This window comes from Oreochromis aureus, linkage group 2 (genome assembly GCF_013358895.1).
Source record: "Oreochromis aureus strain Israel breed Guangdong linkage group 2, ZZ_aureus, whole genome shotgun sequence".
Lineage (NCBI taxonomy): Eukaryota > Metazoa > Chordata > Actinopteri > Cichliformes > Cichlidae > Oreochromis > Oreochromis aureus.
The window spans coordinates 6955827-6973073 of NC_052943.1; the positions used below are offsets into that span (position 1 = coordinate 6955827).

The window sequence follows — 17247 nt, forward strand, 5'->3', positions numbered from 1 at the left end:
TCCTCTTTCTCCTCCATCACCTCCTCTTTCTTTACCTCTTTCTCCTCTATCGCCTCCTCTTTCTTTTCCTCTTTCTCCTCCTTCGCCCCGTCTTTCTTTTCCTCTTTCTTCTCCGTCGCCTCCTCTTTCTTTTCCCCTTTCTCCTTCTTCGCCTCGTCTTTCATTTCCTCTTTCTCCTCTGTCGCCTCCTCTTTCTCCTCTGTTGCCTCTTCTTTCTTTTCCTCTTCCTCCTCCACTATCTTCTCCTCTATGCTAGGCTCCTTCATGACCTGAGGGAAAGTCATAATCGTGGGAGTTCTCGGGGTCATGGGTGTGGTAGCGACAGAGCGAAATTCCACCTGCTGACCCACCTGCAGCTCAGCATCTTTAGTCTCTGTGCCCACAGCCCCACATTTTCCAAAAGAGCTGGGGAAATAGAAGGCTTGGTCCCCCTCAGGAGGGGTCATGGGGCTGGTGGCCACAGACTGACACTGCACTACCTCCAGGCTCACCTGTGTGCGGATGTTGTGGCAGCCAAAGGGAGCCGGTGATTCAGGGATGGGGGATTTTTTTGCAGAAACAACTCTCTCTTTTTCACCTGCATCTTTGTTGTCTTTGACCTCTGACTGCTCGGATCCCGTGTATGTTTTTGGATGTTCACTGACAGCAGCAGAAGGTTCTTTAGTTTGTGGATCGTTTGTGGTCCCGTGAACACTTTCACTGAAGGACTTTTCCTTTCCGTCCTCCCTGTTTATATCACTGCAGTTTTCTCCAACCTCATCTTCATCTATTTTGACCATCTCCGGTTCAACAGAATAAAAAAACGACTCAGCCTTGTCCATTTCTTCCTCCTCATTGTTGCCATACTGGGTCACCAAGATTGTAATATCTTGATCCATACTTCCCATCCTCTGCTGCTTACACTGCTGATTGCTATCCTCCACACTTACATGTGCACCTATTAACTCAGCATCCACTCCGTTGGTGGAACTCTCAGTCATCTCCTTTGATGCAGTAAATTTTAAAATTTCAGTTGTTTCTGACGCAGCCTCTGCCGAAACTTTTGTCTCCTGCTGACCAGTCTCCCTCTGCTCCTCATTCTTTTTCACTTTCTCATCCCTTTGCGCTGGCTCTCTCCCGATAAACTCTGGGAAAGCCGTGCTATACGGGGACTTTGGGGTCATGGGGGATGTGGCGACAGAGCAGAACTCCACTTGCTGACCCACCTGCAACTCTGCATCTTTAGTGTCGGTGCCCACGGCTTGAGGTTTCCCAAAAGAACTTGGGAAGAAGAAGGAATGGCTGCCCTCTGGAGGAGTCATGGGGCTGGTTGCTGCTGAGCAGCACTGCACCACCTCGAGGCTCACCTGTGTGCGCATGTGGTGCTGCCCAAAAGGGGCCGGGGAGCGTGGGTCACAAGGGTCTGGAGTTGATGGGACAGCAACTGAGATTTTCTCAATTACTGCATCTTTTTCTCTGTTGCGATTTTGATCCTCAAAGTTTTCCTCTTGAATTTCAGGTTTTCCATCTTCATCACTCAGAAACTTGATCGACACCGTTGCATCATTATTTGTAGCTGCTGTTGTTGTTTTATTGTGCTCCACCATTGCAGGCATGGCATCAATTTGTGTGCAGTTTTTAACTCGTTCAGTGTCTGTTAGGTCAGCATTGCCATAATCCCCCCCTGAAAGCACTTGATCTTTAGATATTAGGTTTTTCTCTTTCTCCTCAACAGAGCTGACATTCCCCTGTAGTGCCGACTGATAGTCCCCTTGAGTGGTTGACTCTTGACTCCTGTACAGTTGAGGTCCTTCAGGTGCAGCAGTGCTATCTGAGCCTCCTGGATGCCCCCCATTATCCGTCTTCTCGCAAGGCTGGTGGTCCTCCGCGACACCTCTCATCTCATCCTTAAGGCTTCCCATTCTGTCTCCGCATTAAAGGGCTAGAATTACCTGCAGGGATAACACAGCAGTGTGAAAGTGTCCGTGCAGTTTATAATCGGGAACAAGCACAAGCACAAGCGGAAGATAAAAATATTCTGTCATGCGATATGAAACGAAATTGATATTATTCAGTTATTCAAATAGACACAGGAGCATCACTGCTACTACTTGATCAGAATTGTTTGCACACTTACTTTAATATCGCAGGACTATCTTTTTAAATACTTTAGAGAGACGAAGTCAAACCTTCATGCCCAAAAATATCTCATTATCAGCTCCTGTCTGAATTCTATTTTAGTCCATAATTACATAACACAAACAGCGTGCACATGAATTCAGAGTTGTTTTCAAAATGTAACTATAAAACAAGCATGATTACAAAAGGAGATCTCAGAAAATTAGGACATACCTCAGCAGTCTAAAGTCAGGCTGAAGCCACTCCACAACTCTTCTTCAGATTTGGGTCAAACATTGCAAATCTCAGCACCGATTGAGACAAACATCTGTCCGTGCATCTCCCCCCGGTGATTGATGCTGATCGCAGTGGGTACAGGTTTGTCTCTAGAAGAATCTATCTTAGGCAATCCTCGCTCTTTAGGCTGTGGCTGTGTCTGTTGAAAAGCTTCACATTTCCAGTTTCCCTGGAAACCACGGTCGGGTTTCTGGCAGTGAGTGGTAATGTAATGGCAAAATCTCTCTACAGCTCTCTAATCAGCAGTAAATCATAGTAATTAACTTCAGGTTCTCATAGAAACACAATGGCAGCTACGTGTGCAGAGATAAACCTGTGAACTGGCTAATCTGGAGAAATTTTAAAGGAGGCATAAATTGGTGATAAAACCTCTCACGTCATTACAAATGATCACTGTGAGAGCTTCACGAGGGAGGGAGGGTGAAGTATGCAGAAGAGGGATTTCTCTTAGCAATAATGAAGCAGTGTTTTGAACTAAAACAGCAGTGTCTGTGTGTGTATATGTGTGCATGTACATGTGTGCGTCAAGGCCACATTTGCCCGATCACGGCTGTTTAACAGAATCTTAAGCTTAGTAAAAAATAATAAAAAATAAATAAATAAATGCTTTTAAAACACGTCCTACTTCAGGAAGACAGATAATCACAGGCTCATTACAGGACTTCCAAAAAGTCTATGCAAACTCAAAGCTTGTGGAGGACATCAGAGAGATATTAGTAACAGTGAGTGTTCTGCTGCAGCTGTACATGAAAGACACAACAGAGAATTTAAGCTGAAGGAGCCTGGAAGCAGCAGCTTCGCCTCCCACACAAACAAACACTTGTAAATCACCAAGTCTTTTATACTCATTCGTCATTCCCCTCCAACCTCCCTGCTTTGCGACACATATTTCTCTAGAGCCTCTCTAATTCTGCTCGCCTCTAGCGATTGAGTGGGACTGAGGACGATTATATTTCTTTCATTTTTTTTTTTTTTTTGGGAGAATCTCTAACCGACTTGCTTGTAGCATGGCAGTGGGCTGCTGCGGCTTGGCCAGAACACCGTGTACTGACATAAGTATTCTTGCTGTTAATTCAAAGGCTGCCACAGAGTTCTGTTGCCTAGCAACCACGTAGTGGGATGCAGGGGAGGTGTGCTGCTGAGGACCAAGGTAGACGGGCTCTGATCACACTCTCATCAGGGGCCATCAGCCTGCCAAAGGCCATCTTCTCAGCAATGTGTTGGTAATAATGATGACCGTGGTGATTCACTGATGAGTGCGCTCCACAGAGCAAAAAAACAGGATGCATCATAGATACCGTGCCTGCAGAGCAACTAACAGTGTTATGTCTCCTGAGTGTGGCAGGATATCACATTTTACAAACCCGTAAGAGGTGTTGGAATTCATTTATTTTGCAAAAACAGGCAGAATGCAAAAAAAAAGAAGAAAAAAAGCACAAATGGCAAATTAGAAAAGACAGTTTATAAACATTTCTTTTGGAATGTTAACTATTAAAGCTATATGTCTCTTTCTCTCTATAGATACATATAGTTTATATCTTTTTTAAATCGTTTTTATGGTTTGCATACTTCCATCCCAACAGTTTCCCCTGCCTAAAGGGGATGATCAGACAAGTTGGCTTAACTTTCAGCTGCAAGTGTCCATTCTTTAGGGATCATTTAGATTCCATTTTCTGTCCAAACTCCTTGATGGTGTCCGTGGCCTTGCCCACAGCTTTTCCTATGACTGCTTGAGTCTGCCTGCTGGTTTCTTCAGCAGCTTTGATAAGTCAGAGCAGAACAGAAGAAAAGTAAGTTAAGCAACAAATCCTCTAATATTCAGCTAATATTCAACTGAATAGAGTTGAATTAAAAATATTCAACTAATATTTTCACAGTGCATTCGTTCGTATGATTGTAAAATATGATATTTTCACAACTCCACATTTCAATTGTTTCTAATAACCTGAGGATTTAGTTCTAAAACTAATTTTAAACAAGATAAAATTTGCATTTTTTATTCATACTCTTATAATAATTCCAATATTTCTTTCTATTTTGACTGCATTCATTTTTACAATTCATGTTTCCTTTTAACTGCTCTGCTTTTATTAGCAATTAAACATTTAATTTGGCAGCAATATGACTGACAGCTTGTCTCTGCAATCCATGCCTTAATAAAAACCAACTAATGTTTGCGTTACAGTATATGATGCTAGAAAGAAGGAATGTGCACCTTACCTGTGTTGACTGTTTCTTTGGAGGAGTCTGCCACCTGCTGCACGGCTTCCTCAGCTGCCTGCACTGGAAACACATCACAGGTTTTTAAAGTGACTGACAGTTTTTAAACTTCATTTTACTGCAAAACCTCTTAGAAAGAAAAATAAAATGCTTTATTAATTGCAGTACAACTCTCTGGATTCCAGGTCTGATGTCGATCGTGTCACCTTGTAGCCACCGGTTTGTACCTGCAGTGTCTGTGACTCCTTTAGCGGCTGAGTGGCTCGTGCTTTTCAGGCCCTCAAAGGACTTCTTGAACGATGCCATGGCTCCTGTCTTTGTCCCTGCAGCTTCCACACATCCTTCTGACCCGAGAGCGGCAGGAGCAGCTGTTTAATACCCTCGGCTTGAGCCCGGCACCACCGAGCCTGCACGTTCCAGCTGGATTAACCAAAACAATACCCACCCTAAGAGGCACGATCAGACTGGCATCCCAAATATGGCAGCATTGTGCCAACGGCCAGAGCCTACTCAGCAGATTTTACACACCCTTTAATCAAACCCCAGACAAGAGTGAGCAAAAAAGATAAACATGCGAGGGCGACGCATAATAGATTCTTATTGAGGTCAACTTTAGAAAAGATTTAAAATGCGATGAGCGATCAGCGCAGTAAATTAGTTTGCACATTATTAAACAACGCTAACAAATGTGTGTTTTTTTTAACCTTTTATTTACAGAGGATTTGTATGTCTGGCTTAACATGTAACCCTTTATATTGACAAGTCCTGCAATTTAAAGCACATATTGATATGACAACCATTATGATTCCAAGACGTAATATATTGACTTTAACTTGATAAAATCTTCAGTACACACAAACAAACACACACACACACAAACGTGTACACTCTGTCAGTTTCTAACAGATAGTTTACTGGAATGATTTCACAAGCAATCATAAAGATACAATGTAAAAAACTCTTACTTCAAGAAAAGTTCAAATTAAACTTCCAAAGAAATGCAAAAAGAAAAATAGAATTCCACAAACAGGCATTGTCGACACTTAGGAGGATATTATTGTATTCATATCTGCTTGCAACCGGTCATATTTATTTTTTACCACTCCCAATGTCTCATTGGAAGATGATGAACATCTATTGCACATTTCTAAATACAGATACACACAAGTACAAAGTCACAAGCCCTGGTTCTGGTCTCATTTCATTGGGAGGGAATCAAGGAAATGAGACCGTGAGGACAAATCCTACATCTCAATAAATACCTACACCCAACACATTACATTAAGAACATGACATTTACAATATATAATAATAAAAGATTTGTCTTGAAGGAAGAACATTTTTCAGTGGGAATGCTTGTCTTTTTTGTTGTTTTTTCTTTTTTTTGCAACAGGAATATAATTGTAATAGTTTCAGCATTTGTCCTTTTTATTATTAGAAATATTATTGTGCTGCTGGTTGGACGGTGGCTTCGACTGATGCTCTTATGCTTCTGGCTCGTAGTCCTGGCTCTCCTGGGGAAAAGAAGAACAATTTTTTATGAGGATGGCCAGTAAAATTTGCAGCACACAGAAGCTCTAAAGTTAAATCTACATCCAAAATAATATTCAGCTTTAATCTGATTTAGCAGAGTTTATTAGTCTCAGCAGACGGTAGTGATGTCACTCTGTTGAAGCTGAGCTCATCTGTTCCTTCAGTGCTTCTCTCAAGCCTGCAGAGGGCAGCACAAGACTGCACTTACATCGAGGACGCGCATCGTGAGCACATTCCCCATATCCTTGCAAGCCTGCACACGCCTCCACCACACATGATCATAAAAAAATAAATAAATAACACAGCCTCCAACAGTCTTATGTCATCTAATGTATTCACAAAGCCTTGAGTGATACTGGATGACACAGATTTTTTTTTCAGATCCTCCCAGTGATGGCTTCGTTCACTCTGCAGCACTCAGACTCCATATTTACAGCAATGCAGGGAGACCCTGACATTACCCACAATGCATGAAGGCAGAGAGCGTCATCACCACACCCATTCAGACGGAGCTTGCACACCGCTGGTGTAGCAAAAGATGGGGGAGGGGAAAGAGACACGGAGGAGTAGGAGAGAGATGGGAGGAGAGAGGAGGACAAGGATGATACACATCCGTGGAGAAATTCACTTTGAATTTGGATCTCAGGGAACGCCTCAGGTTTACTCCTTTTCCCAACTAGTGCAAGAATCGATTGATGGAAAGGATGATCAAAGTAAACGCACAGAATATATTATTATTGGAAATCATATAAAATCTCAAAAAAAGTCTTATTTCACCCACTTTAGAAAATGTATATATTCAGTGGCAATAACACAGGATCAGTGCTTTCATACTAGCACGATCAGCCCTTTGACATTATGTACACTGTATGATATTTTTATATTCTACCATCGCTATTTAAAATCTGTACTCAAAGCCATCGGTTCTGCACAGTTTGTCTCGCCCCTGACAGCCAAATTCCAAAAATAACCATCTGTGTCAGACTCACATACCTCCTTCGTGCACACACCCAATGCTCAGTGAAAGTAGGTGGTGCTATATTCACTGTACTAGCTGTGTGGCAATTGGCTTGTTAAGTCCTCTGTTATCATTTCCACAGAAAGGAAAAATTACCTCAGCGTGAGCTGTAGTGTTTGTGTGGGACACAAGTGGAGGGCAAGTGTGGAGTGCCATTGAAATCCAATACAGCTAAAATGTGTATCCATGCAGAGCTCGTGAATACTGATGAACCTCAATCTACTGTAAGTGAATGGACTCATCTCTGCCTGATGTCCACCACTCCACAGTTTTGTTTTTTTAAAGGGTTTTACACAAAAATGATCTGTAATGTAATTATAGTTCAGTTCAAAAGCTGATTCTTGTGATGCTTTGATGACAGAGCAGAGCCATGCGTGCACTTTGCGTATTGTAGGCTGATTACCTGCTGGGACTCATCATATGTCTCCCCTTCTGGCTCCAGCATTGCCTCTCCCTGGCCCTCCATGGCCTCCTGCCCATACTCCTCAGGCTAGAAAATGAGACAAACATAAAGAGATGAAGGGAAGGAAAGATTTACAGAAACAGAAGCAATCATACAAATACATCGTCGTTTATACACTGTCAACCTATTTGTTTTACTATCTGGGAATTCTCAAAAATGACATTTATTAATGCTCTTTCAAGCCATACAGTACCATTTTTTTCTCAATTTTGGTTGTCTGTTCTGCAAAAGACAAGGTTGAGAAAACTAAATTTCTTGGTTTGTCCAATTTCTCGACTCTCTGAAGAGTCTAGAAATCACTTCTGAACAATTAGAAAACCTTGTGGGATTTCAGCTAACTGAAGAGCTCTATGGGTGACACAATTGCTCTGCCTGACTCACTACTTCGAAACTTTTTAATGGACTGCAATAGAGTTTTCTTTAGATATTTTGTCCCCTACAGATTGACAGAATCCCATAAAAAACATCAATCTGAGTCGTATGCTGTGCTTCATGAAACAACCCAGTGACAGTGGTGTCACAGTGTATTCAAGGTAAAAAAAATCTTTCTGGAAAGTCTGAACCTTCACAATATAATATAATATAATATAATATAATATAATATAATATAATATAATATAATATAATATAATAGGAAAGACTCCAACAAACAGCCAGAAGCAACACACAAAACTTTTGTCCCGTTAACATGTTTAGCCAGCATTAGTTTTTGGTGAATGCTGTTCATAAAACCTTTTGCTGATCAGTGTGTGCGACCTTTTCAGCACGTAACTTTTGCACTCCCTGTGATGTTGTTGGAGCTGAAATGTGGACTGTGGAATGATTTTTTTGTTTGCAAGACAAAAACATGTTTAGCAGGTTTTCCATGAAGAATGGACTTGCTCTAATTTTGAGCAAGATTTGTTTGACAGTGTGAGCATAACATTTAAGAACCCTAAACTAAGATGGTGATCAACCGCTTGAAATTAGGACATTCTAAAGAGTATATACTATATATGAGTTTGTGGCATGATTCTGACTGTAGATTTTTGGCCATACAGAGCTGTTAGTATGGATTTAAAGTCTTGGTGTTGTTGCAAATCTATTGCAGACATTGAGCTGTGTGACTGGAGTGTAAGGAAAAGGCTGGTCGAGTGTGGAGATAGAAAAGTCCATTAATCTGTCAGTACTTCCTGCTTACGGAACCACCCCGCGGCAGCTTGCACAAACAAAACTGTCTCTTTCTTCCACTTAAAAGTGAATTTCAAAAAAGAATTACTTTCTAAAACAGCCCTTCTCGGTGGTGGGTAGTAGTAAACTCACTCAAACAGGAACAAAACAGGAGAAAAATATCAAATTTGATGGGGACTATTTTCAGCTGTGGGGAACACACACCTGAGCGATACTTGTTTTTAAGATCAGATCATTGCTGTTTTGTCATTGCGGCAATAACACAATAAATCTGTATAACACAGGTGTAATTCTCCTTTAATGTTTGGAAATCTATTAACTTGATATCCTGACAACACTATGGTTTGTGTACATACAACATGTGATGAGTGCTTCTGAGAGCTTTCTTAAAAAGATAAAGCTCCACTGAAACAAAGCTAGTGGGTCAGCACCACACATTTATTTTTAAACCCAGCACTAATCAAGTCAATTAGGTCAGGAAAGAACAGCCTGTAATCCTGTGTGCTGTATCAGGCTTGTTATTGCTGTATGCCCACCAACACGATTAGCATGGTCGAGGCTGCACAATGGGAAAACTATCGCTAGGACAGCCCTAATCAGATGGATCATTGCCTGAGAAAAAGTGAACATGAAATAGACTGTTTGCATCCGTATTTCTGATTGGTCACGGATTTGAATTCAGTCAAGGCTAAGACAAGGCAAGCCTTTTGTTCAGACTGTGTAACAAATCTTGAATTAGGTTTTTAAAGTATTCTAAGTTATAAAATATGCCACCTGAATGGGTTGTGCAAGGGAAATTTTGTGATTAGACACCAACAGAGCTAAAACCGAACCCAAAAAGTAGCTGTGTGCATTTGATTACAGTGTCAACAGTTTAGCAGTCTGTTGTGAGGGTGCTGAAATGAGGAGCTTTATCACTCAGATAACGCCTTCGAGAAGCCTATTAGAGCAGGCTGTCAGATTTACTAGATTAGCGAGTCAGTGGAGAGGGTCCAGCTCTGAGTGATGAAGGCTTAGGACAGGATGAGGACCTCACTGTGTCACTGACAGTCTGACAGAGATAGACAAAATGTCAACATACTGACAGCGCATCTCCAGGTCATTAAAAGGGAAGGAAAACAATAGAATAGCAGCATCTTAACATAGCATGTGCCACTCAAATGTCCAAACTTTGCTGTATGCAGGTTTCACCACTGCTGTGTCAAGTCAGCTTGATTTTGTGCCTTTCCTTGCATCATAATATCAGAGTGCCTAAAAAAATGATGAAAGCAGGGAATAGAAGGGGTGACACTGAGGTCAATGGGCAAGAGCATTCGGTGATGTTAGTGGGGGGAGGGCATTAATGGAAAAGCAGTGTTTGCTTTAAGAGAGGTGATAGTCCCACAGAGAGATGGTTTCGGTCATAAGACACCTGAACAGTGATCTGCATCCTTAATATACATTGAATGCAGCTCTGTGTGCAGAGCATACTGCAGAAGTCCTCTTCAATGAAATGAGTATATAGCAACAAAGCCCAAGTCTATTTCAGTCAACTCCATTTTTTTCTTTTATAATAACTGTATAAAAGCAATTGCCAGTGTAGTATTCATCCTCAGCAGATGGATAACTATTCCTCTAAACCAAAGACACGAGCAAACTCGTGCAAACAGGAAACATAAATTTAGTACAGTGCATGCTTTTGCTGACAGCAGCAGAATGAAACAGTCCAAATGCACACTAGTAATTCTGTTTTGGAGTGACATGCAGATTCATCAGATTTAACCCTACTGTCTAAATCTGGCTCTGCTGTCATCACGATCCTGTCCAGGCTTTTATGAGTGCAACTTGGCGCAAGTTGCCAGCTCTAATTGAGGCATAAGTTTGGAACAGATTTTTGTTTTCCACTTGTTTTCCGGCACATGTGCAGACCTAAATAAAGCCCGGTCACTTATAAGAGTAAGTTGCTACATTGTTAGTGCACACTGGGTAGTTTGTCATAATGTGAATATCTTTAAGAGTGCACCCCACTAGTAATGCACGTTCAGTTTGATTTACTCATTGAATGCCAAACAACCTGTAAAAACTGTACAGAATTCCTTCTAAAGATATCAAGTCTCAGCTTGTGCTCAAAGGTCAAATTTCCATAAAAAGCCAGTTTTTCAAAGCAAAGTTAAGTTGGCAGACATACATGGACAAGAGAATGCATCATAGGAAAATTGAGGCTTCCGTACTTTTGGACACTAGAATGATGCCTTCTGCTTTTATTTTCCTTTTTAAGTCCAAGTCTCTTAAGTCCACCAATATTGTACAAATGCACTGCTGTATTGCAATAATAAAGCTTGATAAAGAATAACATAAAAAGTAAGGTATATCATAAATAAATGTTTTAAATGTATCCTATTAATGTTATAATGGATGCCTTCTAAATGCAAATGTTATTTTTTCTTTTTTTCTTTTATGCTTTATTTTGCAGGAATTGTGCAAGCTGAAGTTTTTTGTTTTAATGAAAAAAAGCAATTTAAAGACTTATGACATACATATAATAGTTAAAAAAAGTTTTCCAGCATGCGTTGTAATGCAATACTGACCCCACATAAGGCAACACTCCTAATTCAAGTTCACAGGTAATTTATTTCAGGTGTGCCTAAACATGCTGCAGTGCTGCTACTCTGCCTCACTGCAGGCAACAAAGCAGCGTGTTACACCGTAAGGACGTGCAGCACATACGTTCATGTCAGCTGGGAACTCGTCCTTCTTCACCAAGCCGGTAGCAGCGACGATGTTCCCGACAGCTCCGGTGGTCTTTTCAGCCACTGCAGACACACACACACACACACACACACATAGTGAGAGAGAGAGAGAGAGGGAGAGACAAATGCAGACGGATTATTTGCCGTTTTCCAGTTAGCAGTAGTATCTTACCACTGTAATGAAACCAGGCTTCGAACTCCAGTTAACAGAAATTTAAAGAGGTAACGAGCAGATGGGAAACTCACCTGTGCCCACGCTGTCTTTGGCCTTGCTACCTGAATTGAGAAAAAGCAAAATGTAGTCAGAAAACTTTACACTTCTCTGATGCTAATGACAAAAGCAATGCAACAAATGACTTTAATTGAAATCATTAAAATGACTGTCAAGTCTGAAGTCTGGCCACCCTTGGTATTTGTTAAAATTTGTCATTTTTAAGCGATATAGAAAACGATGTGTGAAAAACTCTTAACTTTTGATAACATGGTGACTGCACAGATCAGCTGGTGGAAAACAACCTCCCTCCAAACAATTGTGGTGTGACTCAGACTGGCTGCAGTAACTCTCAGAGAGATTGGCAATGGTTTGCAAATCATTTTTATCTAATAAATAAAAGCAGACAGATAAGCAACATGCTGGAATCAGTCGGAATCAGTCTGCACTGATGAGCGCAACTCATCTGCAAAACATTTTTTTTCCGGTGGGGCACTCATCTCAGCTGACCGTACTCTGTATAGATTCCTATATAGAAGCAATCATTCATATCATTTTGCAATTAAATCATGGTTTTACAACAACTACATTACTATTTGTGGAGGATTTTTTTGAGTCTCTGTGTTTGTACATGGCAACAGAGGTGTGATTTTTGATTGTTCATCTGATTTAATTGCCATATTATGACAAATAAATTGCACACAGTTGCTAACTTGACCACATTCACAAACTAACAGCACACTGACTCCATCCTGTTGCCTTTTTATTGCATCTTGATGCACCAAGATCACTTTGAAGACCGCAACTGATTGCAGCTGGTCGCACACCCGCTCCTGGTCGTCGACGCAACTGTTGCAAAGGCAATAAGATGACAGGTTCACTGCACATGCTTGCACTAATTTGGTCATGCTGCAGTTTCGAGCCACTGTTTTCCTAGTGTGACTGTAGCATTATCCACCTGATAGCACAGTTCCTAATATACTGTTGCTCCAATGCTATATGTCGACATGACAAAAAGCTACAGTAAGTTCTGGAGTCCAGAAAACCTCTTGTGATAAACTGAAATTGAATTAAGATGATTACATTTGGACCATCACCACCAACCAATTACTTTTCATAAATACTGTAATATCATTTTTGTTTATCTTTCACTGTTTGCCTCAGGTCCTGGAGAACAGTGGTGGCTACAGTAGTCGGGCTTCTTGGTTTATTGTAAGGACTTATTAAACCACAACCAAGCCACTGTTCAGTCCTCTGATCCATATTCTTTGGCAGTTGTCATCCATCTACACACTGTACTCCATCATGCTACTGGGGCAATCTACTGCAGGCCCCATCCAGTTCTGATCACTCAAGCCCTGTCATCCTCTTTATTGTGCAACAGTCAGTGGACTTATTGGTCCCCGAGGGCCTTTAAAAACCACCAGAAAAGAGAAGAAATAGTGAAGTACAGAAGCCTCTCTTCAAAAGGCGAGCCTCAAAGCAAAGCATACAGTACATCTGAGTGATGCCTCCATTTAGGTTTGGCTTTGGTAAATTGCAGCTATTGTGCAATGGAGCACAAATGGAAGATAGCTGCAGGTGTGATTGCCAAATGACATTAGAATTATTATTCTTCACAAACTGACTTTGGATATTTTTAGACTACGGATTCAACAAAACATCTGCAACATTTTCCATCATCAGAAAAAAAAGGGTTGATAATGAGTTCTTGTAGTGTTTAAGTAAAAAAAAGAAAAGAAGGATGGAACAAATTAGCACTAATGAAATGATATAATTGAAACCAATTACAGATAACCGCTATTTTTTTGAACTGCAAATGTTAGCAGAAGCAACAACTGTGAATTGTAAATTTCCATATGGTTGGACTGGTGCTGTGTGACTGCAAGGGTCTGCAAAATAAAAACACAGTTTTTAATGTGATGCTGTAAAAAAAATACTCCTTTGTCATAAAAAAATAGGAAACAGATGCTTTATGAGTAGCATCCTATACTATAGGGGTTTCTCTTTCCCACCTCTGCTTGCCTTTCTCAGTTTAGGTGGTTGGGTGGTCTGCAGCTGCAGCAGCAGCAGTAGCAGCTGTCAAAAGGTGGGCCACAGTCCTATTAGATCACTCTTACCCCTCCTCCATGAGGGACTGTCAAGCATATTACATACAGCTTTCTAGGGCACCACCATATTCAACAGCAGCATGCAGAACCACAGAGACACCACAGAAGCGAGCCTTTCCTGCCATTGCGTTAACAAGGACATGATGAAATTGGTCCTGCACATGTTTTGACTACAGTCTGATACGTTTGGTGGTGCTGATCAGTGACAGGGACACTATGCTAAATGTGTAAGATAATGAGATTCTACCGAAATGCGAACACATTTGACAACCTGTGCTGGATGTGTGCTGGATGTTGTAACCCATCATATTGTTGCAGAATCAATTATACAAGCTGGTGACTGTAAAACAAGCAGCAGGCCTGTCACTGGAAATTTGGTTCCTCTCACAACAACTCAGCAGCTGACAAAATAAATTCCAAGCAGGCCTGCTCCGGGTCTCCTGAGTCACACTGATCTCCCGACTAATACGTAAGTAACTATTTGTCATTACAAACAAGACGGGGAAAGTTGCAAATGAAGACTGCTGAAATGCACCTGATAAATCAATTTGTCGATCAATGGAAACTCATCAGCAACTCTTGTGATTAACAGCGCAAGTCATTTGTGGTATCCTCTACCAGTCGTGAGGATTTGCTGCTCTTCTCATCTTATGTAATCACACAGAGAACACCTTTTGGTTTCTGGTACTTGGATTAAAAGAAAGCAGCCAATCTGAAGATGCCAATGTAAAGTTTACCATTTTAGAATAAAAGATCATGGAAACTGTACAACTCAAATAAGTAAAATAAGGACAACTGCTGAAAATGTAACTTTTGTTTAATTTTTTTGAGACATTCAATCATCAGATAATCGGCATAAATGCTGGCATATTAAATCTTAACTGATACCAGTACATAAAAAATTACACTGATTACTTGAGTAATGTATTAGTTATTACCTTTACAGCATAAGAGAAGATGATTTAAATGTTTTAAATGTTGAGAAATAGCGTATTATCATCCTCCATTGCTACATCTATTTAATTAATGATCGAAACCAAGTGATATAGATTGGGTTAATGATGCAAGCATGCATATCTGACACCTACACTTTAAATCAGCAGACAGATTTGCTCGTTAGTTGCAGGCTGTCAATGACAAGTTAGCCAGCACTGAAAAGCACAAAAAGCAGAGGCCTTTGGTCTGTTTGTCCCTGGGAGGAGACTGCTGACACTGTTTTACAATCTGCTGCTATCCATTCCACAGGCATGTTGCAGGAGCTGCTCCCACCATCAGCTGCCCCACCCCCACTCCTATTTCCATCTCCTTCCCATAACCTAGACAGGCTACAAGGACACCCAGATTCCTTGTATCACACACACTTCTACGTCACAACGAAACACTTTGAAACAGAGTTAACTACTATTATTCTGCTGAAATTGAGAGCCAGGGCTGGATTACTAATTTCTGATATGCTGTGATATTTTACACCAAATCGGCCTGCAACATTAGAACAAAAATATTGATCAGCTCAGAGGCTGGCTGGTTCATTATACTGCCACCGCTCAAGTTAATGATACTGGATTTATCAAAGAAGGGAACTGGGATGCACTTTCTCCACACAATGAGCTATGAATAGCTGTAATATTGTCCCCTAACTGTGAACTGAGAACAAGCAAAGACAAACATATATAGGCGAACAATGCGTTCAGCCTCCTGCTTGTTTGTTTCCTGTATGAGAGATTTACACAGCCAGTAAGAAGAGCTACTGTATAATTCAACCATGTGTTTCAGGATGTATACTGCATGATCTAAGTCATAAAATATTCCTTGAGCCTATCTGCCGCTGCTCCTGCATGTAGCGGGAAGATAACGGGCGTGTGTACAATTTGCATGCAAATAATCTGCAAGCATACATTTGGGATCATCTTACCTACAAACATGACTCCTTCCTTTGTCTTTTCAGCAGCAACTGCAACTCCTTCCTTGGTCTTCTCTGCAGCCACAGCCATCCCCTCTTTCGCTTTAGACAAACCCTTCATAAACACATCCATCTTGGCCAAGCTACTGTGGAGAGAAGCACCATTAGCTGATGTCAGTCAATGTGCAGCTTTTGTCTTATTTATATACATTTAAAGCCTCATTATTAATACGGGAGGGTAATTATTTTATTCCCATCCATATTTTATGAACCTTTATATATTCCAGTCTAATATTAGAGCATACATTATGAGAAGAGAAGGCAGCACCGCCTCCTGTGGTGGATCGTGACAGCCACACTCCAGCCATCAGGCTGTAGTAAAAACCTTCTGTTCACTCATGCATTCAACCCCATTTTTCTCCCCCTCACACCCTCCTCGATGCATGAAATATTCAGAGGCAAAAATATTTCAATGAAATGGTTAACCCAGCAGGCAACTCATTAATTATTGCTCGTCTGTAACGCTACTCTTAGTGGCAGAAAGATGACAGGATGACTGCGCCAGGCCCCCTTTTTAAAGGACTGCACGGCGTATTACGATAGAAGGTGGCATCTATTTCCAAGAGCTACATGGCGTTGCTGGGGGAAGGGAAACGCGGTGTAAGCTAGGATTTCTGCACGAATAACGGTTTTAGCGACGAATTGTGTGGTGTGGAAGCGATACGAGGCTGCCCGATTACACGCGGGGGGCACATCGCGATGAAGCAGACTAACAGCTGGCATTCTTCGTTCTGGCATTAAACACGTCCCTCCGAGTCCCATCCTGGATGCTGCAGGTCAAGGATGCAACATCCATGATTTAAAATATGCACCAGTTCACGTCGACCGATTCCCACGTTCACATTCCGCCCCTGGCTTTTGTGTCTTTGCGTCTGCATTAACTTCCACGTACAAACAAACAGTACACAGAAAAAAAAATATGACGATCATTACTAGTATTATTTTTAATGCATTTAATAGTATTTCAAGCACGGTGCAAACATTCCAGTGACGACGCTCACATACATGGCTCTCAAACGGAGGTGACCTCTATATGTTCAGGAATAATAATAATATTATTAAGCCGTAGAAAAACGTGTTCTTACCTATTTACAAATAGCCTTCGACTTGTCCCCGTCTGATGCAGTCGCCACAGTCGAGTCAAACTACCGTCTAAATGGGAGATATCTTCAAATGATCACTAGGTGGGCCTTCCTCGGGCAGATCTCCACCAACAGGGACGGCCCCCTTCACAGTGCGGCTGAGACGATCACGCCCCCCCATACCCCCCTCCCCCTCTCCTCTCTCCACCATTGCCTATTGATCCCCTCATATGTCACAGCAAGGAAAAAAGGGCCACTCCACGTCACCTCGCCCTCTTCTTCTTCTTTTTTTTTTTTTGCAGTAGTCACACCATGTGTCATTAGGACAATAAATACATAAAAATCTACATTTCTTC

General features: G+C 41.3%; 1 protein-coding gene across 2 annotated transcripts; it reads right to left on the reverse strand.

Annotated features, from left to right (window-relative positions):
• Window positions 1-5307: 5307 nt before the first annotated feature.
• On the reverse strand, window positions 5308-17020 carry sncb (synuclein, beta). 2 transcript variants are annotated; one of them, XM_039622681.1, is made up of 6 exons: window positions 16895-17020; window positions 15762-15892; window positions 11774-11803; window positions 11505-11590; window positions 7569-7655; window positions 5308-6128 (listed from the first exon to the last, which is right to left on the reverse strand). In XM_039622681.1, exons 2-6 carry the CDS (start codon window positions 15880-15882, stop codon window positions 6099-6101), a joined length of 354 nt encoding a protein of 117 aa, XP_039478615.1. In that variant the 5' UTR covers window positions 15883-15892; window positions 16895-17020; the 3' UTR covers window positions 5308-6098. The 2 variants fall into 2 exon arrangements, with proteins under 2 accessions (XP_039478615.1, XP_031601168.2); XM_031745308.2 differs by having other exon boundaries at window positions 15762-15895.
• Between the last annotated feature and the right edge of the window lie 227 nt (window positions 17021-17247).

Bases quoted from the DNA above. Each gene is read 5' to 3' on its own strand.
- sncb (XM_039622681.1), bottom strand. From the start codon at position 15,882: ATGGATGTGTTTATGAAGGGTTTGTCTAAAGCGAAAGAGGGGATGGCT. The intron at 11,591-11,773 runs GTGAGTTTCCCA...GTGTGTCTGCAG, and splicing joins CAAAGACAGCGTGGGCACAG to TGGCTGAAAAGACCACCGGA. The intron at 7,656-11,504 runs GTATGTGCTGCA...CTCATTTTCTAG, and splicing joins AGTTCCCAGCTGACATGAAC to CCTGAGGAGTATGGGCAGGA.